The sequence below is a fragment of the Enhydra lutris genome, unplaced genomic scaffold, assembly GCF_002288905.1.
Source record: "Enhydra lutris kenyoni isolate GAN:26980312 unplaced genomic scaffold, ASM228890v2 scaffoldscaffold23, whole genome shotgun sequence".
NCBI lineage: Eukaryota > Metazoa > Chordata > Mammalia > Carnivora > Mustelidae > Enhydra > Enhydra lutris.
The window spans coordinates 468771-491899 of record NW_019154107.1 but is presented as its reverse complement, the minus strand read 5'-3'; the positions used below and the strand labels follow the sequence as shown (position 1 = coordinate 491899).

The 23129-nt window shown below is 37.2% G+C and overlaps 1 protein-coding gene across 1 annotated transcript in view; it reads left to right on the top strand.

Moving 5' to 3' along the window:
* Nucleotides 1-23129, top strand: part of LOC111150512 (Scm polycomb group protein like 2) — a 72331-nt gene that overhangs the window by 40321 nt on the left and 8881 nt on the right. Inside the window, exons 6-9 of the mRNA XM_022508000.1 lie at nt 12680-12888; nt 17310-17433; nt 19612-19815; nt 20537-20716. Coding sequence (XP_022363708.1) covers nt 12680-12888; nt 17310-17433; nt 19612-19815; nt 20537-20716 — 717 coding nt within the window. The remainder of the gene's footprint in view (nt 1-12679; nt 12889-17309; nt 17434-19611; nt 19816-20536; nt 20717-23129) is intronic.

Here is a 23129-nt window from a genome sequence, read left to right as displayed (position 1 = left end):
AACTGACACCCGTGGGAGGTGTCTGACCAAGACCAAGAGTACCCCTGCTACTATGAAAAGAAATACAGACCACGTGTCTCTGCTGGTCAACTGCTTGGGCAATAGAGATGCTTTTACAGTTATATTCTGCTGTGTCAGCCTGTGCTACTGAGGGGGTTTACTCTTTAATTCTGAAACTGCTGGAGACAGGTGCAGATTCTAAAGATCACTGCCAGTATGCAGGGAGGCTGCATGGGTATCTCTACTGTTATTTTTAGTGGATTCATGTATGCCTGTACAAGTTGTATGGCTTTTTATAAAAATAAAATATTATAATGCTTATGTTGAATAATTGCTTTCTTTAGGGACATGACTTGTTCTGTTATTCAAAAAAGTGGCTAGGTTTATCTTTGTTGGGGCATTTTTATATTTTTAATGACAAAATTGATATTGTAGAATATTTAGAAAACAAAGATAAGTGATAAGAGTAAAATCTAAAAATTGCTTGTATTCTTGCCATCTGCTAATATTTTGTTATATAAACCTCAGAATATTTTAATTAAAAAATCAAATGTTAATTGCCAGTTGTCATTGAGACCAACTGATGATGTCTTCAGATGCATATGTTGTATTCTGTTCCGTGTATACAGAATTATATTGCTTTGGTCCCAGCTACTTAAGTATTCTTACTGTGTTATTCTAGTAATTAATAGACATGAAATGTGTTCAGGTTATTAGATGTTTGATTTTGAGAAAATTCACAAGAAAATTTAACCCACTGAGCCACCCAGGCGCCTCTCACAAGAAAATTTAGAGTAAAGAAGGTGTTCCTCCATTATTTGATGCGATTTTTTTTTCTTAAGGGTTTATTTAGCCAAGAGAATTGAAAAAAAAGTAAAGCCCCTAAACATTGGATTATTAAAGGCATGTTGATACTTTGTAGTACTACTTCAGAAATTTTTATTTGTGGTTTACACATAAGCTCCTTCAAATTTGAACCTGAAGAAATGTTTAACCAACTATTTAATTCTGTATCTTGTTTTGCTAAGTTTAGAGAAGAAAATATTTTAATTGGAAGACATGTCTTTTCATTATTTCCCCTCACTAATTAAAAATAGTATTCAGTTTCAGCAAAGAGCATGGGCTTTTGGGTCAGACAGTCCTGAATTTGAATCCCATTTCTTTATTTTTTAAAGATTTTATTTATTTAGGGTGCCTGGGTGGCTCTGTCGGTTAAGCGTCTGCTTTCAGCTCAGGTCATGATCCCAGGGTTCTGGGGTGGAGTCAGATATGTCATTTGCAAGTATCTTCTCCCATTCCATAGGTTGCCTTTTGTTTTGCTGATTCTTTCCTCTGCTGTGTAGAGCTTTTTATTTTGATGTAGTCCCAATAGTTTATTTTTGCTTTAGTTTTCCTTGCCCCAGGAGACAAATCTAGAAAAATTTGCTACGGGCAGTATCGGTGAAATTACTGCCTGTGCTCTCCTCTGGGATTTTTATGGTTTTAGATGTCAGATTTAGATCTTCAAGCCATTTTGAGTTAATTTTTGTGTATCGTATAAGAAAGTGGTCTAGTTTCATTCTTTTTTGTTTGTTTCATTATTTTGCGTGTAGCTGTCCAGTTTCCCCAGCACCATTTGTCTTTCTCCCATTGCATATTTTTGCCTCCTTTGCTGAAGATTAATTGACCACATTAATTGTGGGTTTATTTCTGGGTGCCCTATTCTGTTCCATTGATTTATGTGTTTATTTTATTTTTTTTTTAATTTTTTTAAAAATTTATTTGACAGACAGAGATCACAAGTAGGCAGAGAGGCAGGCAGAGAGAGAGGAAGGAAAGCAGGCTTCCTGCTGAGCAGAGAGCCAGATGCGGGGCTTGATCCCAGGACTCTGGGATCATGACCTGAACCGAAAGCAGAGGCCCTAACCCACTGAGCCACCCAGGCGCCCCGTGTTTATTTTTTTTGCCAGTACCATACTATTTTGATTGCTATGGCTTTGTAGTATATCTTGAAATCATACCTCCAGTTAGTTCTGTTCTTCTTTTTCAAAATTGTTTTGACTGTTCGGGGTCTTTTGTGGTTCCATACAAATTTTAGGATTATTTCGTTTAGTTTTGTGAAAAATGCTGTTGGTATTTTCATTCGGATTGTATTAAACCTGTGGATTGCTTTGGGTTGTATGGATATTTTAACAATATTGGTTCTCCCAGTCCCTGAGCATGGACTATCTTTCCATTTGTTTGTGTCATCTTCAGTTTCTTCCATCAGTATTTTATAGTTTCCAGAGTACAGGTTTTTCACCTCCTTGGTTAAGTTTATTCCTAGGAATTTATTATTTTTGATGCAATTGTAAATGGGATCGTTTTCTTAATTTCTCTTTTTGCTACTTCATTATTAGTGTGTAGAAATGCAATGGATCTCTGTACATTGATTGTATATTTACTGTATATTGATTATATATACTTACTGCATTCATTTGTCAGTTCTAGTAGTTTTTTGGTGGAATCGTTAGGGTTTTTATATATACTATCATGTCACATGCAAGTAGTGAAAGTTTTACTACTTCCTTATCAATTTGGATGCCTTTTATTTATTTTTTGTTGTTGTCTGATAAGCTGTGGATAGGACTACCAGTACTATGTGGAATAAAAGTGGTGAGAGTGGACATCCTTGTCTTATTCCTGACCTTAGGGGAAAAGCTCTCAGTTTTTCATCATTGTGTATGTTAGCTCTGGGTTTTTCATATATGGCCTTCATTAAGTTGAGGTATGTTCCCTCTGTAACCTACTTTGTTGAAGTGAAGTGTATTTTTCCAAGAAAATTGTAAAATGTTGAGATCAAGCCATGGTGGTCAATTTGATGCGTAAACTACCTGCATTGTTTCTATGGGAATATATGACCAGAGACAAAACTTGGATATTAAACATTTATTCATTTAACAAACATTTATTGGATGCCCATTATGTGGCAGGCCTCAGACCAGATGTTAGAGGTATAATGATGGTTCGAACTTACATAGTTCCTTACCCTAAAGGAATTCAGTGTGGTGGGACAGACAGAGATGTAAGTAAAGATAAGATGTTGTAATATCTGTGCTGCCAGAGATGCATGCAGTAAATGCGGTTTATGAGCATTAGGTCCTATGGCGTGCCTGGGAATTTAGTGCTAGAATTTTGCAGGGCTGATAATTGAGCAGAGTTTCGAATGTATAATAGGTAAGCCATTGACAGGGGAGGGAAGGCCTTTCTTAGATCAACTTCTTCAAAGGCAGTAAGGGGGACCTATTTGGGGACCTGAAATGATGATTATGGCTGAATCCATAATGATAGTTGGAGAATAGAGGAGATGAGGCTGTGAAGATATGTAGAGGGCCTTGGAACCAGGCCAAGGAGTTTAGATTTTAGCCTATGGATAATGTGGCATCACTGAAGATTTATTTATTTGAGAGAGAAGAGAGAAACCATGTGCAAGTGGAAGGAGGGGCAGAGTGAGAGAATTTTCAAGCAGACTCCCCACTGAGCATGAAACCTGATGTGGGGCTCAGTCTCAGAACTCATGAGATCATGACCTGAACCAAAACGAAGGGTTGGATGCTTAACTGACTGAGCTACCTAGGCATCCCTGAAGATTTTTAAGAGGAAAAGTGACATATCACAGTTTGGACTTCATTTTATTTTTTAAGTTTTTTATTTATTTAAGTAATAACTACATAGCACATGGGGCTCAGACTCACAACCCTGAGATCAAGAGTCACATGCTTTTCAGACTGAGCCTGCCAGGTGCCCCACATGGTTTGTATTTCAGAAAGATCATGATAATGTGCTATTGAGTGTGGATTGGAAAGGGCAGCCAGGAATGCCAATTTAGAGGCTAATGTTATAGCTTACGGGAGAAGTCACGAGAATCTGAACCAAGTCATTTCATGGGCATAAAGAAGAATACAATTAGGAAATACTTAGGTAGGCTTGGTTAAACATGTGGATGGAGGAAGAGTACTAAGATGTCTTCAAGATTTCTGACTTTTGATAGTTGGGTGTAAACGGTAATGTCATTCAAGATAGAGCATATCGGATAAGCATGGTATGTTCTGGTTTTGGACATGTTGAGTGAGAGATGCCTATTAAAAGATTTATTTATATATTTGAGAGAAGGAGAACATGTGCCCATGAGTTGGGAGAGGGGCAGAGGGAAAGAATCTTGAAGCAGACTCCCCATGAGTGCAGACAGAGTTCAACGCAGGGCTCGGTCCCCCAACCCATGAGATCATGACCTGAGCCAGAACCAAGAGTCAGATGCCTAAACAACCCAGGCTCCCCAAGAGATGCTTATTCAGATTATCTAGTTGGGTCTTGAAAACACAGCTCTGGAACTTGAGAGAGGCTTATGATGGATGGGGGTGGGCAGGAGAATATAAGAGCAAGCAGTTTGGCAGTCATTATTATATGTAGGCAGTAGCTGAAGTCAAGGGAGTAAACTTAAAGCACTCAAAACTGAAGTGGGGGTAGGGAGAAGGTGGCTAATCCTGGGGAACACCACAGGAAAAGTGACAAGTAGAAGGAAGACCAGGAGAGCGTGGCTGGCTGTGTGAGATCCAATGAAGAGTTTAAAAAAGAAAACACTATCAAAAGTGCTTAGTGCTGTTAGGGGGTTGTGGGTTACCTTAGCACCCAGAGGTTCCCTAAAAAGAGTTGTCTAGAAGTGTAATTGCAGATGGTTGAAAATAAGAAAATGGCAGTAATAGTGAATGTGGGCTAGTCTTTCAAGAAGCTTGGCTGTGAAAGGAAGGAGTAAAGGTATTAGCTGGAGAGAAGTAGGTAAGTAGGAATTCCTTCTTTGGAGAAAGCTTTTTTCTTGCATTTGTTAGGGGTTGACAACAAGATTTCCCTGATACCCTATCCATTGATAGAAGAGGGCCAGGAGCATGGTAATGCCCTGGGAAGGGTGAGTGAGAATAGCGACAGGGCTGATGGTGGTGGCGATGCTGCTGCTGTGACTTAATAGTTAACATTTATTGAATATATCTACCATGTGCCACATGCTGAATTTAAATAATTTGCCCAAGGTCTCATAGTTATTATGTGGTAAATCTGGACTTCAACCTAATTAATCTAAAAGCAGTGTCACTGCTCTAGATAATGAGAAGCAGAGAAAGGAATAGGTATAACAAGTGGTTGGTACCAGAGTCCCATGTCCATCTGATATTTACCCTGCTTCTTCTGAGAATTCATAGTCCTCAGCTGGCTTCTGGCTTCCACATGCCTGCTGTGGTGCCTTTCTACTAGTTACTACCCCCCTGTGGTTTCCTTTAAGATTTTTTCTTAGCTTATTTGAGGTTTTCTAAAATGATTTTTTTTATCGCTAAAAATCAGGAAATAAACATGCATTTTTTTTAAAAATTTCTTTTCAGTGTAACAGTATTCATTGTTTTTGCACCACACCCAGTGTTCCATGCAATACGTGCCCTCCCCAATACCCACCACCTGGTTCCCCCAACCTCCCATCCCCCGCCCCTTCAAAACCCTCAGGTTGTTTTTCAGTGTCCACAGTCTCTCATGGTTCTCCTCCCCTTCCAATTTCCCTCAACTCCCTTCTCCTCTCCATCTTCCCATGTCCTCCATGTTATTTGTTATGCTCCACAAATAAGTGAAACCATATGATAATTGCCTCTCTCTGCTTGACTTATTTCACTCAGCATAATCTCTTCCAGTCCGGTCCATGTTGCTACAAAAGTTGGGTATTCATCCTTTCTGATGGAGGCACAATATTCCATAGTGTATATGGACCACATCTTCCTTATCCATTCGTCCGTTGAAGGGCATCTTGGTTCTTTCCATAGTTTGGTGACCATGGCCATTGCTGCTATAAACATTGGGGTACAGATGGCCCTTCTTTTCACTACATCTGTATCTTTGGGGTAAATACCCAGTAGTGCAATTGCAGGGTCATAGGGAAGCTCTATTTTTAATTTCTTGAGGAATCTCCACACTGTTCTCCAAAGTGGCTGCACCAACTTGCATCCCCACCAACAGTGTAAGAGGGTTCCCCTTTCTCTACATCCTCTCCAACACACGTTGTTTCCTGTCTTGCTAATTTTGGCCATTCTAACTGGTGTAAGGTGGTATCTCAATGTGGTTTTAATTTGAATCTCCCTAATGGCTAGTGATGATGAACATTTTTTCGTGTGTCTGATAGCCATTTGTATGTCTTCATTGGAGAAGTGTCTGTTCATATCTTCTGCCCATTTTTTGATATGATTATCAGTTTTGTGTGTGTTGAGTTTGAGAAGTTCTTTATAGATCCTGGATATCAACCTTTTGCCTCTACTGTCATTTGCAAATATCTTCTCCCATTCTGTGGGTTGCCTCTTTGTTTTATAAACATGCATTTAAAAGACTCTCAGGGATGCCTGGGTGGCTCAGTCGGTTAAGCATCAGACTCTTGGTTTCTGCTCAGGTCATGATCTCCAGGTTGTGGGATCAAGCCCGTGTCAGGCTCCGCATTTGGCATGGAGTCTACTTGGGACTCCCTCCCTGTCCCTCTCCCTCCACCTCTGCCCCTCTCCCCTGTCCCTACTCATGTTCTCTCCCTCTCTCCGAAATAAATGAGCAAAATCTTTAAAAAACAAACAACAAAAGACCCATTTGATGTTAAATGTTTAAAAAAAATAGAAGACTATCAGCTTGCTTATTATGGAAAGGGAAAATAACTCTTATGTGACAAGAAGAGTCCTTGGGGATTCTAAAAGGCTAATTTCAGAGGAAAAGCAGACTCTGGCTATTATGAACATTTAGTTTCTGAAGCAAGGTTAGGCTTCTGGGATAGGATGGTGGCTCCTCTGATACAGGTTGGGAGAGAAGAGAGAACAAATGGGACAGAATTTGAAAACACCTGTTAAGGAAGCCAGTGTGATGGCATGGGGTGGCAGCAGGAGTGAATGAAGGAAGATCAGGGGTTTACACCTGACTTACATCCCCTTTGCTCTTATTGTGACCCAGGACTAGTCAGTTTGTGGCATTATGAGCTCAGTGAGTCAGGGGGCCAAATTTCCAGATAAAGGTATTGGGCACTTCAGCCAAGCTTTTGTGAATACCAGGCCTCAATGTTGGATAATGATCATGTAAGTGTAACCATCTCTGTTGGTATCTCTGTATTTTTCACTGTTGAGGTTTATATTGTTTCTTTGGGTTTGTAGTTAGCACGGAAGATTTTAGTATAAATGATAGTTAAATTGTACATACAGTTTTAAGAACAAGGAAGATGACTTGCAAAATATTTCTAAACACGAAAAAAGTTCCAAAATCAAATGTTTATAATGACAGATTTTTTTAAAAGAGTTTTGGTTTCTCCAGACCATATCTTACTTTTCTGTTTTGGCTATTCAGAATTTGATTTTGTTTATTTCTTGCCTCAAATTCAAGGAATCTATTTTTATAGTAATTTCTGCTCTTCTTGTCATATGGCTACATATGTAGCATTCAGTCTGTTTGAGAAAAAGGAAATCATATATCATCTATCTACTTAAGGAAATAGGAATTTTATGGATCCACAAATATATTCACAGGAGACATGAGTTATATGACTGGGACCATATTCATTTCTTCCGGATTTCCTAGGTTGCCTAGACTGGTAAAAAGTACACACTAAGTATTGAGTAAATAGTGGATGAAAAATCTGGAGAACACTAAGCAACCATACCTCTTAAGTCTTTTTAGATCAAAAGCAAGATACATATTAATTTATATCTCCAATCCATTTTTGTTTAGGTTCAACTCAGCCTTGTTTAAGCTAAACCAGCACATATGTAACAGTAGCTGAAAATAGGAAGTTGCTGTTCATTTCTAAGTGTATTTCCTTTTCTGTGGTAATTGTATGTACAGGTGTCTTTTCACAATTCAAAGAAGGCAAGCACTGTCTTTCAATAATAAAACTTCTTCATATGTTAGCAGAAATGTATATTTAATGAGTGTTATTTGGAAATAAACACTAAATAAGGTTAAATACCCAGACATGAAAAGTTTTACCAGCCTGTTTTTTCTGTACTTGTTAATGTTTTCTCTTTGTATGCCTCTACATCTGTTTTTTTAAAACCCGAAGACTCCCTCTGTCAGAGAGTACCTGTGGACTCTAGTGAAGGATCACGTAGGAATTCACAAGGTTGTCTTTTGTCCCTCCTCCTCCTTTTTGTAAACATGTGCACTGTGACTCAGGGGAGTGAATTTAATAGCCTGTTTTGCTGAAAGCAAGGCAGCATATAAGAAAAAGTATGCACTTAGGAGACCAAACTCTCTTAGCCAAATGAGTGATCTTGGCTACATTATCTAACCCCACAGAGCCCAAGTCTCCTCATGTAGAAAGTGGGGAAACGATACCTACCTCATAGGATGTTTGGGTGGATGACGTGGGATAGCAGATATAGAAATGCCTAGCATGTAATGGGTAGCCAAAAAATACTGGCATCTGTTTCCTTTCTGGAGTTCCCCCTGTTCCAGGCTTCCAGGCCTCCTCTTGACTTTTAATTTCTTTTGCATTTCCACAATTCACTAACTTCTCATCTCCTGGATATTTTTCTTAGCTGAACATTCTCTGTTCTATCTGAAGATAAGCTGAAGAACCAGGTAGGTTTTGTGTTAGGTATTCACATAAAAATTTTATTAAAGATGGTTAGTATATCCTTCTATATATTTCACATACTTTTGTCAAAAAAGGTTTTTACTCACTTTGTGGCCACTATGAACACACGGTTATAGTGCTAGATATAATTTGAACCTTATCATTTAAACAAATTTATTTTGTATTGGAAATAATTTAATTAATACTTAATAGAGTTTCAGCATAGTGTATATGTTATAGGATTGCTTTTTGGAGATAAATACATGTATAATGTATAGTTTAATTTTGATGTCTAATATATTGGATGATTACTCTTTCCTCTTTAGTTAAAATATTTGAAAAAGTATTTTGTTCTAGGTGCTGAGGACATGACAGTAAATGAAACTGAGTATTTGCCTTTGAAAAGCTTGCTTTCTAAAGTGAAAATTTCTTGGGGCACCTGGGTATGTCAGTCATTGGGCATCTGCCTTCAGCTCGGGTCCTGATCACAGGGTCCTGGGATCGAGCCCCACATTGGGCTCCCTGCTCAGCGGGAAGCCTGCTTCTCTCTCTCTCTCACTCCGCTTGCTTGTGTTCCTTCTCTCGCTGTGTCTCTCTCTGTCAAATAAATAAATAAAATCTTAAAAAATCAACAAAATGAAAATTTCTTTTTATACACGAAATTTTTTATAATGCTTTTTTCTTATTTTGCTCATACATGTGTATATACCATGAATTAAGGGGCTCATATAGAATATTACATTTTAGGGGAATATTTGAAGCTGTAGCTAAAGTATTTGTGTCCTAACATTTATTAATTTCAAATGCCAAATTTCAAATTTTAAAACACCAAAATTCTTAGATCAAATAATGATTTCATTATAGTTGCCATGTTCCAACAAGTTACTGTTTTATTCATTACAACTTAATTACATATTATATATAGAATATACTGGTTTTAAAGGAATAACATTGGCTTGCAGGTTGAAAATAGTTTTTGTTCATTCAGTATTTTTTGAGGACCTTCTATTATCTTAGGTTCTGTCTTAAACCAACCTGGTGCAAGAATTTAAACTTAGGTCCAAAGCCCAATCTGTTTCCTTTTCTTCATGCCGTGTATTCAGAGGTGGAGACCAGAACTGTGGAGATGAACAGATTAGTCAAGACAGTAAGGATTTATTTGGATTTAGTAACTAGGGAAGTGTCATTAATGACCTGGGAAAGAATTTCTTTAAAATATGTTTGTAAAAAAAAAATAAATAAAATAAAATATGTTTGTAAGAAGGAAAGCTAATTGCAGGAGGCTAAGAAGACTCAGAATAATAAGGAAATTGGAGTATTTAGTATAGGTGCTGTTTCTTGGTATTTTGGTAGTGACTAGAAGGCGATTCATGCAAGGGCTTGAAAGTATACCAGAAACTAGGAGAACTAACTTCAAAATAAAGGATTTATGAGTGTTGTAAGAATAGTTGGGGATCAAGTGATTAAATACCGTGAAGAAAGAGGAGGACATAGAAACCATAATGTCCCATGGGAACCAAATAAGATAATTATTAGGTGATAAGTAAAGGGGATTGACTGGACTTAGAAGAGTAGAGACAAGACTTTTCATTTGATGCAAGAAGAAGAGGTGAGAATGAATGAAAATAAAAGCATTTTAAAATGGAGAAGTGAGATGGTTATGATCACTCCCAAAGATACCCTTTAATCTTCCCATAAAGTAGAAGGTAGGGTCATTTGCTGAATGGAATAGAGTGAGAAGGAGATGGAACCTTTAACAGGGAAAAGCATTCTGTTGTGGAGCATCCTTGGAAATTAGTGAGTTGCAGCAGTGACACCCCATTTGAGGTCAGTGTGGATTTTATAGCAATAATATTCTTATGTTCCAAAGCAAGAGTTGGCAAACTGCAACCCAAGGGCTAAGCCACATCCAGCCCATGTAGCCTGTGAGCTAAGAATGGTTTTTATATTCCTAAAGGATTTTTTTTAAAGATTTTATTTATTTATTTGACAGAGAGAGATCACAAGCAGGCAGAGAGGCAGGCAGAGAGAGAGGAGGAAGCAGGCTCCCTGCTGAGCAGAGAGCCCGATTTGGGGCTCGATCCCAGGACCCTGAGATCATGACCTGAGCCGAAGGCAGCGGTTTAACCCACTGAGCCACCCAGGCGCCCCTATATTCCTAAAGGATTTAAGAGAACAAAGAAACAAAGAAGAATGTGTGGTGGAGACTGTATGTGGCCTTGAAAGCCTGAAATATTTACTATCTAGCTCCTTATAGAAAAAGATTGCTGACCCATGTTCTACAGCTCAAGGCCAGGGAAAGCAAATGACAGTGTGCCTCAGAGGTGGGAGCCGGCGTGCTAGACATGAGCAGAGACCAAGGGGTGATAAAGTAAGGGATACTAGTTAGACGGATATTGCTAGAAGTGGATAGGAGGTTGATAAGGAGTAAAGTAAAGCCAGAAGAAAGTTAATAGATTGAATGGAAATGGAGAGGGTTTATGGCTAGATCTCATAATGAGCAAAAAAGCATGGTCAATTGGTATGAAGCAAAGATGACAGGTAAGAAAATTGGAGGTAAAGAAAGGTAGCACAGTGGTTGTTTTGGAGATAGAAGAGTTCCAGAATAGCTAAGTATAACCATTTTAGGGAGGGGTTGAACTGTTGGTGATGAGGTCAGAATGATGAAGCATTGAATTATGATGTTTAAATTCCTGAAGATGATGACAAGGAAACTGTGTAAGAAGAAATAGTGTGAATTAGGTCACTGAGATTACTGAAGAAAGCAGAAGTGAGTGTGGAGTATGAGGTGGATGATGGTAAAGAGGTAAGAAGACTGGGGTAGGTACATGAATTACTGTAAATAAGGGGAGAAAGTGGTGGCAGTTAAGTTTTCTTCCCTTTGCCCTGGCAGCTGGGAGAAGACTGTTCCTCCTCTTGGTTTGGCAAGTAACAACCTCTATTAAAAAGGCTACGGGGAAGATGTGGTATTCTCCGTTGAAGGTCAGATTCATACATAGTTGAATTGTTTAGTTTCAAGTTGTAAAATGGAGCCCTCAAAATAAAAGTAGTTGAATTTTGCATAAATGTATAAATGTTGTACTTACACATTCTTCCTGTAAAGAATTTTTGACATTAGTACTTCTTACTATATAAAATTCATGTTTTTTATAATAATAAAATTATTAGGAGATTAATACTAATAACATCTCTTTTTACTTGACTGTGAACATCGGCAAAAGTGACCTGGCAGATGTTAATTTGACATGCTCAGACTGGATAGGGCTTACTTGCTCGTGATAGTGGTCCTTCCATGACAATGTTAATGTAGAGTCTATATTGTGGTATATGAAGCTTTATTACTAGACATACATATAGGAACATAATGTGCTTGAGCCATTAAAAATCAAGTGTAGGGAATTCCTCTGGCCTCTGAAAGACGAACTACAAGTTGATAGTGGTTGCTCTGTTTTTCTATATTGATGAGAAGAGTGATTCCTGCATACGTTGTGGTTAGATATTTTGGCATGGTATTTTCTGAAGGGAAAACTCTTTTCTGGCTAAGAACTAAAAATAGGAGAAGCAGACAATGTAAATTGCTGGAAATTTTCACTATGCTAAGTTTGGAGGTTACTGGTTTGTCTTATAAAAGCCTCTTCATTTTTTTTTTCCTGGAGAATTTGACTACTTGCTGATAATCTGAAATCTTAAATACCTAAAATTTCATTTTATGTATGTATGTATTTATTTATTTAGATTTTATTTCTTTAGTGGGAGAGAGAGAAGGCACACATGTGTGAGTGGGAGGAGGGGCAGAGGGAGAGAATCTCAAGCAGACTCTTGCTGAGTGTGGAACTCCATGTGGGGCTTGATCTCATGACCCCTCAGATCACGATCTGAGCTGAAATCAAGAGTCAGACACTTAACTGACTGACCCACTCAGGCGCCCCCTGAAACTTCACTTTAAATGGTACTTTTAAGTGGTTTTTAATGAATAACCTTTGGAATATTTTTAAAGGTTAAGTTAAATTTCTTTAGAGTCCTAAGAAGGCAATACATGTGTCATTTACTTTAGTTTTATTTTTATGTTGTGTTTTTTGTTTTTCTCAGTGCCCGTTACAAAGAATATAGCAAAAACACAGTCTTCTCTTTCCAAAGCAACCCAGCATTCAATGCAGTCTCCACAGAAAACTGCTGTAATACTACCAACACAGCAGATCAGGAAATCAGGTCGCATTAAACCACCTGGGCAGACTTCAGTCCCTAAGAAGGGAAGTGCTGTTAAAAATCTCACACCAAGGAAAAAAGGCCCAAAAAAGGTGAGTTAATCTCCACCTAATTTGTATTATAGGTCTCTGCAGTGCCTTTTTTATAACATAGGGTTTAGGTTTTACTAAGAGTATGATGAGGTCCTTGAGCAATGTACTGTACGAAGAGCATATATAACGCTTTTTAAAGCCCACATAGCTAGCTATCAAGATTGGTATTTCTTTTCTTGGGTAATCTTCGAATTTTGAATAGTGTTCAACTTTCTCAAAACCACATTGGAAATACTATGTGGGTATATTTGTGTTTAGGCCAATCTATTTAAAAGTCAGTATACTTTGAATTGAGTTTTACTGTACATAAATTATACCTCAATAAAGCAGGTTAGAAAGGGGAATCAAAGCAATAAATTCAATGGTGCTGGCCACCTAACTGACTCCTCCAAAGAAAACAACTTTAAAACCTAGAAATAATAGAAAAAAACAGCTACTTGAAGATACTGGAGAGTGAATGGAAGCAGACACACTGTGGTTGGGGGGAGTATGCACAGGAGGTAGGGGTGTTACACAGAATTCTGTATCTGGCAAAAATACTCTTCAAGAGTGAGGGTAAACTAAAGATATTTTCGATAAAAGCATACTTAGAGAATTCCACACTGGCAGATAAGCACTATAAGAAATCCTGAAGGAAGTTTACGTCTGGGTAAATGTGAATGATTTGTTTTTTGCTTTTTTTCCTCTTAATTTCTTTATACTAATGTGACTAAAGCAATAATTATAATATGGTCTTGTGGGGCAATGTAATATATATGGCATGATATAATACATCATTACATAACATCAATACATAATATGATGTAATACATATAACAGTATAAAGGCTTTGAGTAGGGATATGGATTTCTGTCATTGGAAGGTTTCGACATTTTATGTTAAGTAGTAGAATATTAACTACGTGGGTTATACAGTGTAATCCCCAGGGCATATTGTAAAAACACAAATGCAAAGAAGTCTAGTTAAAAAAGCCAGTAGGAAAACTAAAATGGAATTCCAAGGAATATTCAACAAGTACTTAAAAAAAAAAGGAAAGAAGGAATAGAGAAATAAAACACAGAGGAGACAAATAGAAAGGAAATAATAAAGGGGGGTTAGGGAGGGATAAAAGAAAATAATGAGGGTATACCCAAACCCAAAAATATTAATAATTACTTCAAAAGTTAGTGGACTAAATTTTCCAATTAAAAGATAAGAGATTATAAAAATAGATTTTAAAAAGACCCAAATATATGTGTTCTACAAGAGATGTATTTTTTCCTTTTTTTACATAATATATATATTTTAAGATTTATTTATTTAGAGACAGAGAAAGAAACAGAGAATGAGTGAGCAAGCAGGGGGAGGGGCAGAGGGAGAGGAAGAGAGAGAAACTTCAGCAGACTCCTCACTGAACTTGGAGCCCAACCCTGAGATCAGGACCTGAGCTGAAACCAAGTGTCAGATGCTTAACCAACTGCACCACCCAGGGGCCCCACAAGAGATATATTCTTAATAGAAGGACACAGAATCTTCCTAGATCTTATTAGAACTAAATTAAATTTCAGCAGTAATAAACATTTCTGAGTTCAGCCATCTGATATCAATATATATGACATTTCTGTTTTGTTTCAACTAATGTTTATAGTATGGAGCAAAATGACAATGCCATTTTTATTTTATTTTATTCTATTTATTCTTTTCTTTAAGAAAGAGAGCGAGAAAGCACAAGCAGGGGAAGTGGCAGAGGGAGCGGCAAAGGGAGCAGCAGAGGGAGAAGGAGAAGCAGGCTCCCTGAGCAGGGAGCCTGATGCTGGGCTCAATCCCAGGACCCCGGGATCACAACCCGAGCCGAAGGCAGACACTCACCGACTGAGTCACCCAGGCGCCCTTGATTTTAAAATGCTTAAATTAATACTGGTATTTTTATTTCAAAAAGCATTAAAATTTTTTAAATAAAAATTAAAAGTAACAGTGGATATATTACAAATATAAAATCATAAGCATTAAAAAATCAAATAAGCAGGTTATTCTAATGTAAATCATTAGCAGATTAAAGTTTTCAAATTCAAAATAAATTGCATAAAATTAAGGAAGGTTGTGATACTTAAAAGGAAATAATGCTTTATTTTAAATGCATTTTGAAAACTGGAATGTATTGAGGATGTCATTGATGCATTTTTTAAAGGTTTGTTTATTTGAGAGGGAGAGAGAGCACAGTAGGGAGGGGCAGAGGGAGAGGGAGAGAGAGTCCCAAGCAGACTCTGCCCTGAGCATGGAGCAGGACTTGGGGCTTGATCTTATGACCCTGAGCTCACAACCTGAGCTGAAGCCAAGAGTCAGAGGCTCAACTGACTCTGCCACCCAGGTGCCCTTGATGCATACTTTTAATGTTTATTTTGCTGAAAAGGGTCTTTGTGATTAGTTGGTAGAATGATGAAGATTTAAGTCCATAAAGTTTCTTTTCACTCCTTTATTTTTAAATAATTCCAGTGCTAATTTGACAATTTTATTATTTTTTTATTTTTATTTTTTTTTAATTTGACAATTTTAAAAAGGTGTTTTTGAAAATATTGTTTAGAGGTGCCTGGGTGGCTCAGTCATTAAGTGTCTGACTTCGACTCAGGTCATGATCTCAGCGTCCTGGGATTGAGCCTGACATTGGGCTCCTTGCTCTGCAGGGAGCCTGCTTCTCCCTCTCCCACTTCCCCTGCTTGTGTTGTCTCTCTCTGTCAAATGAATAAATAAAGTCTTTTAAAGAAATATTGTTTATAAGGTGGTAGGGTGGGGCACGAGACAGATTCTATAATTTTTTGTGTTTTTTTTCCTCTATAATTTTTTTTGATAATTGTTTTTTGTTTCGAAGGAAGAATTTTAGTTCACCATCTTCTTAGCTTTATTATTTCATCATGAAAAGATGAAGAGTCTCATGGATTTATCGATATCCCTTTTTCAGTACTGTCACACCATAGTTTAATGATTTTTTAAAAAACTTTTATTTATTTATATGAAAGAGAGGGCGAGAGAGTGAGCAGGAGCAGAGGAGGCATGGAGTGGGAAAAGGAAGAGGGAGAGGGAGAAGCAGGGAGCCTGACATGGGGCTTGATCCCCGGTCCCCGGGGTCATGACCTGAGCTGAAGGTAGATGCTTACCTGACTGAGCCACCCAGGTGTCCCCATAATTTAATTATTTAGGAAGTCTTTGAACTAGAGTACAAATAATTCTTGCAGTAGACTCTTTGTCAACTGTCTACGTACACCCCCTCTTTAAGGATTCTAGAAGTACAGAAGCACATTTTTCAAATAAATGCCCCTTTATTCAATTTGCAGTGTTAATAGAAGCAAACTGTCTTGGTATGTCTTAAGTCAAAAGATTCAGATTTTTAACATACTGAAAGGATGAGAATGTATCAACACTATAATTATAATTCAGTTCTTAAAAAATAACATGATTTTGGGATGCCTGGGTGGCTCAGTTGGTTAAGCATCTACCTTTAGCTCAGGTCATGATCCCAGGGTCCTGGGATTGAGTCCTGCGGCAGACTTCCTGCTCAGCAGGGAGCCTGGTTCTCACCCTCCCTCTCCCCCTGCTTGTGCTCTCTTTCTCTCTGACAAATAAAAATCTTTAAAAAAAAACATGATTTACTAGAATACAGTGAACCCAAATGACAGTCATTAATTTAAACAAGGAAAATACAACATTGAATGTTATCCTATTTTATCCTCCTTTGTCCCTGCTTTTAAAATATCCTCTATTATTACCTTTTCTAGGTACAAGACCCCCTTCTCTGACATTGGAGAGCCGTGTTTGAAGGTAGCTCCAAGAAAACCCCAAAGTTGATATAAAATAAATAAAAACACTAATGATATTTAAGAATGTCCAGAAGACATCTGTTTCTTATATACAATAGGCATAATTTTATATGGACTTTAGGAAACCATTTGTAATTTTGTCAAAATTATCATACATAATATGGAGAAATGCAGGCCAGATGCAGTAAAAACCAGATGAGTGACTGCTTTGTAAAGACAAAGTCCGTCCTCTGCCTTGTTAAGGTTCCCCACCCCCATTTTGGTGTGTTGCCGAATTGGATTTGCAGACTTTACTTTAGCAGTGTGAAAAAAACTTGCCGAACAGGGAACCTCAGAAAATAACAAGTTTTGTAGAGTGAGCTATTTGGCTAAGGTGTGACCAGTTGGAGGAGGGGTAATGCTGGGAATCCCATACTCTTGGTCTCTTCTCCTGCCTGACCAGCTCATAGGCCTCTCTGAGGAGCAGAGTTTGGAAAGTACTATAATTTGTGACACACACAGGGGTTTCCAACCATAAGGACTTCTGACAGCTGATCATTTGTGACCAGTGATGCTGATAATTTTCTGACCTCCTTATCTAAGAATCTTTAAAAAATGTATAATCTATGCTTGTGCTTTTTTTTTAAACAGGAAAAATATTTTCCTGTTTTGTGTTCTACGTCTTCGGCTTCTATTAAATCCCTGGCCAGAGACCGTCGTGTTTCATATGATAAAGATGCCACTCCTGGTACATCTAAAATAGTGATGTCAACAGGTAAATTAGTATTTTTTAAAAGGTATAAAATTACTAATCTTTTACTCTGTGTTATTTTAGTGTCTTTGAATTTGAGGAATAAAATAAGAGGAAAAAAGATGATAAGATATGTTTTTGGGTTTTTTCTTAGCATTTTTCGTATTAAAGTATTTTGATATTCTAGTTCATTTTGATGTTAAGGAAAACTGTTTAAATACACAAGTCACTTGAAAATTCACTACTCTTAAAGTATTTTATTTAGCTTGGTAAGATTTACAAAATTTACAGCATTGTCAAATCTATTTTTCTTTTCCCTTTGTCTTATTTCACAGTGTCTTTTTGTCTTGTATGTACTTTTAAAGCTACTTCCAATGTTTTTAAAATGCCTTTTAAAATTTTGACATACCTGTCAAGGGGCGTGATGACTTTAAATTATTCTCAGTTATGTGAAGAGCATGAAATGACACTAACCTAGACTGAACAGATCCCCCTTTTATTTGTCATCTCTTCTATGTTTTCTTGTTCCCTTCCTATTTTTTTAAAGCATGTACCACTGCTTTTTCTCCTAGTTCTTTGTCTTTCTTACACTCTTCTGTTCCTTGGACCCTTCTCCCCAATTTTTCTTTCCTGATTAAAAAGAAATTATTTTTTTGAAATAGAAATCACTTACAGATTATTGTAACATACCTCATTTTGTCAGTTTATTATTTCTGATTTTTTGTCTGTTGGCAGGAGAGACTAGCTAAATAAGTATAACACAAAGGAGATAAAACATTGAAATCTTTGTTTAGCGTCACTTGTGTTCAGTAGGACTTTGTCCATCCCATCAGCACATGGGTTTTTATTTTTTTAAAAAAGATTTATTACTTATTTTAGAGAGAAAGAGAGAGAGAGAGAGAGAGCATGAGCTGGAGGGGTAGAGGAAGAGAGAGAGAGATTCTCAAGCAGACTCTGCACTTAGTGTGGATCCCAACTCCAGGCTTGATCCCACAATCCCAAAATTACAACCTGAGCCAAAACCAAGAGTCGGACGCCCAACCAACTATGCCACCCAGGCACCCCCTGGTTAAGTTTTTAATAGCCCTTTCATTTCTGTGACGCAGTCCATCCTTCCTTTGGCTATTGCCCCAAGGTTAAATTATCATGTATTTCAACATAGTGAAATTGAGATTATTGTACTGAATATAGACCATGTAAATGTAAAATTTGGCAATATGAATTAGGTAATGGATAAAAATCACATGCTTCCTGATTTAGGGGGACAGTATATTTTATGTTTGGTAATAATGTACTCATATTGTTACATTGTATGTTGATTTATATTTATTGATTCTCAGTGAAGAAATATGGAAATGTGACATTTGTGTGATTATAGACGATTTGCTTCTAAGTCATATGCTTTTATTATACATAGGAAAGCGTTATTTTTAAATTTTCTTTAGTGAACCTTGGCAGGTATATAAAGGCCATTTTTATTTTCCTTAGGTTAATGAAAAAAATTATTCTAGGTCATTAGAACTTACTGTGTGACATGTATCTTAAATTATTCGGTTACTTTAGAAAATACACTGAAGGTGCAATGTTGGTGATTTAAAATAAATTCAGTCCAAAGAGTACATTAACATGACCAGTTTTGACAAAATTCTTGTACTGTGTATACAGTTAAAAGGTGAAAGTATTTATCTTTATACCATTTTACATGATGTGGGAATGTGTGAAGAATTGTTTTGTGAGGGGCTCCTGGGTGGCTCAGTTGGTAAGCATCTACCTTAGGCTCAGGTCATGATCCCAGGGTCCTGGGATTGAGTCCTGCATCCAGCTCCCTGCTCAACCCTCCCCCACTCTCCCTGCTTGTGTTCCCTCTCTATCTCTCTTTCTCTCTCTCAAATAAATTTAAAAAAAATCTTAAATTATTTTATGATGCTACTAAAAGTTGGATAGGTTTTATTATAATTATTTTAGGCAAAATTCTAGAAAATTGAATAGGTGTTTGGATTATTTCTAGATTTAATATCTTTATACAAATGTAAAAATTAATTACATATATACTTTTAGGTAGCAGAAATGATTGTTGATAGTTTATATTTGGGTTCTCTTTGAGTGAAGTGTGGCTAGTGGGATATAGTAAATAATTATGTAGTGTTTATGTTGCTTTTAACCAATCTCTTTGTTGTATTTATATACACATGTTTTCTGAAGTCTGTGTCTATGTAAACAAACATGGAAACTCTGGTCCTCTTTTGGATCAGAAGAAAATCCAGCAGCTGCCTGACCACTTTGGCCCGGGCCCCGTGAATGTGGTGCTCCGGCGGACCGTGCAGGCTTGTGTCGATTGTGCCATTGAAAGTAAGACTGTTTTTGGATTTCTTAAGCCAGATCATCGTGGAGGAGAAGTGATAACTGGTATGCTCAACTAATCCTTTATTCAGCTTTACTTATGAATTGATTTTAGGTTTTAAAAAGGCAAGGATTTTATAATATATAGATTATCTTATAATACTTATAGTTTACTAACTATTTATAATATTGGCATACTTACATTGATATAATAGAATATTTATAATAAATGCCTGTTGATAGACTTTTAACTCTGGGAAAGTTTAACTTTACGTTCAAAGTAGACAATGGTCAGAGTCATACTGTAAATGGAGGTAGAAGATTTTTTTTTTACATGCTTTATTAAGTTCACTATAGGCAAAATACCTTGGTTGATAATATATTTTAATGTTTTTAGAAAACAGACTGATCTGTAAGAAGCTATAAGTGAAAATGTGACTCAAGAAGTGCTTGTGAGATAAGATACAACTGCCTTTCATGATTGATCAGATACTACATTTATGCCCACAGAATGCTTAGAGTTGCCGGAAGTGCTATAGATCACTGGGTTGCTGCTGCTGCCCTTGATGTTGTTTGCCTTACGAATATTTTTTAAATGAGAATGCTTTTACCAATATAGGCTATTGTGTTTGAATGAGAAGGGCCTTTGTAATTTAAGAATATTCCTTTACAAATTACAAAAACCGCAAGTTAGATTAATAATATATTTCCAAAATTGATGGCTTTTTTGATGTTGTAGTTTTATCTTTCTATGAGGTAATTCTGACATCTCTTTTCCCCCCAATAGCTTCCTTTGATGGGGAAACCCACTCTGTCCAGCTCCCTCCAGTGAATAGTGCATCATTTGCTCTTCGCTTTCTTGAGACTTTATGCCACAGCTTACAGTGTGATAACCTTTTGAGTAGCCAGCCTTTTAGCTCTTACAGAGGTAATACTTGTAGTCCTGCAGAGCATGATAAAAAATCAGGTGAGAGAAAATGTAAAATTTTATACTGTGCTTCTATTTTATAATTAATACGAGAATCTTGTATAATTTAGTGTCCTCCTCAAAGTAAACGTTTTAGCCACCATGAACTAATTAGACATGTATAATATATAGTTGTTTTTGTTCATTCAAAGTGGACAAATAGTTTCTTATATTCATAATGAAGTTGAGACTCAAAACGTGAAAAGTATCCTGTGGTTTGACTTGCATTTCCCTAATGGCTGAGGTTAAGCATCTTTTCATGTGCTTATTGGCTATTTGTAGATCTTCTTTGCAGAAATGTCTATTTAAACCCTTTCTCTATTTTTAATTGGGTTCTTTGTCTTTTTACTACATAGAAATAAAATATATTTGTGCCTCTTATATCTGTTATAGTTATATTCTGTATATATTCTGGATAAAGTTCCATATCAGAAATATCCTTTGCATATATTTTCTTTGTTCCGTAGGTTGTCTGTTCACTTTCTTGATGGTGTCCTTTGAAGCACAAAAATTTTTAATTTCATGAAGTCCAATTTATCTATTTTTTTCCTTTTATTTCTTGTACTTTTGGTGTTATACCTAAGAAAATATTCCTTAGTACAATTTCACAAAGATTACTCCTATGTTTACTCCTAAGATTTTATAGTTTTAGCTGATATAGTTATTGATCTATTTTGAATTGATTTTTCTATATACAGTGAAATAGGGTCTAATTTCATTCTTTCACATGTGAATATCTAATTGTCCCAGCACCATTTGTTGCAAAGACTACTCTTTCCCTATTGACTTGTCTTGTGAAAAATCAGTTGGCTGTAAATATGTGGATTTATTCCTGGATTTTATTTTTCATTGATCTGTATGTCAATCCTCATGGCAGTATCATACTACCCTTTTTTTTTTTTAAAGATTTTATTTATTTGACAGAGAGCGCACAAGCAGGGGTATGGGACCCTGAGATCATGACCTGAGCCAAAGGCAGACACTTAACCAACTGAGCCACTCAGGCACCCCCGTACCCCATGATCTTGATCACTATAGCTTTTTGTAGTAAGTTTTGAAATTGGGAAGTGTGAGTTTTCCAACTTCGTTTTCCTTTTTTCAAGATTGTTTTGGCAGTTCTGGGTTTCCATATGATTTTTAAGTTCCACTTGTCAATTTCTGCTGGGATTTTAGTAGAAATTATGTTCCATCTGTGGATCAATTCGGGGATTATTGCCATCTAATAATATTGAGTCTTTGGGGTGCCTGGGTGGCTCTTGATTTCAGCTCAGGTTATGATCTCAGGGTCTTAGAATTGAGCCTTGCATCCAGTTCCATGCTCAGCATGGAGTCTGCTTGTCCCTCTCCCTGTACTCCTCCCTTGCTTGAGTGTTTAGTCTCCCTCCCAACTCAAATAAGTGAGTAAGTAAATAAATAAATAAAATCTCTTAAAAATTAATATCACATCTTCTAGTTCATGAATATGGGATGTCAATGTATTTAGGTCTTCCTTTATTTCAGTACTATTTTGTAGTTTTCAAAAAGCACATCTGGCACTTCTTTTGCTAAATTCATCCCTAAACATTTTATTATTCTTTAAAGATTTAATTTATTCATTTGAGAGACAAAGAGAGCACAAGCAGGGGGAGAGGCAGAGGGAGAGGGAGAAGCAGACTCCCTACTGAACTGGGAGCCCAACATGGGGCTCTGTCTCAGGACCTGGAGATCATGACCTGAGCCAAAGGCAGATGCTTAATGACTGAGCCACCCAGATGCCCCAGTATTCTTTAACTTTTTATGTGGATTTGAGTCACTGTTGAATGTCATTTCATTTCTTGTAGGTAAGCTGTTCAAGTGAGGAATTTTCTCACTTTTTAAAAAAAAATTATTTTTTTGAAGAGTTTATTTATTTGACAGAGAGCAAGGCCAAGCAGGAGGAGCAGCAGGCAGAGGGAAAGGGACAAGCAGGCTCCCTGCAGAGCAGAGAGCCCTACTTGGGACTCAATCCCAGTACCCCAGTATCATGACCTGTGCCAAAGGGAGATGGTCAACTGACTGAGCCACCCAGGTGCCCCAAATTTTCTCACTTAAAAAAAAAAAGTATTTTAGGGAGAGAGAGAACAGGGGGAGGGGCAGAAAGAGAAGGAGAGAGAATCTCAAGCAGACTTCCCTCAGGGCAGAGCCTGACACGGGGCTTGATCCCACCACCCTGAGGTCATGATGTGAGCCAAAATCAACAGTCAGATGCTTATCCAGTTGAGCCATCCAGGGGCCCCTCACTTTTTATTTGTGAAGAATTTATTTCTCCTTCATTTTTTTAAAAAAGATTTTTATTTATTTATTTGACAGAGATCACAGGTAGGCAGAGAGGCAGGTAAAGAGAGAGAGGGGGCAGCAGGCTCCTTGCCGAGCAGAGAACCTGATGCGAGGCTCG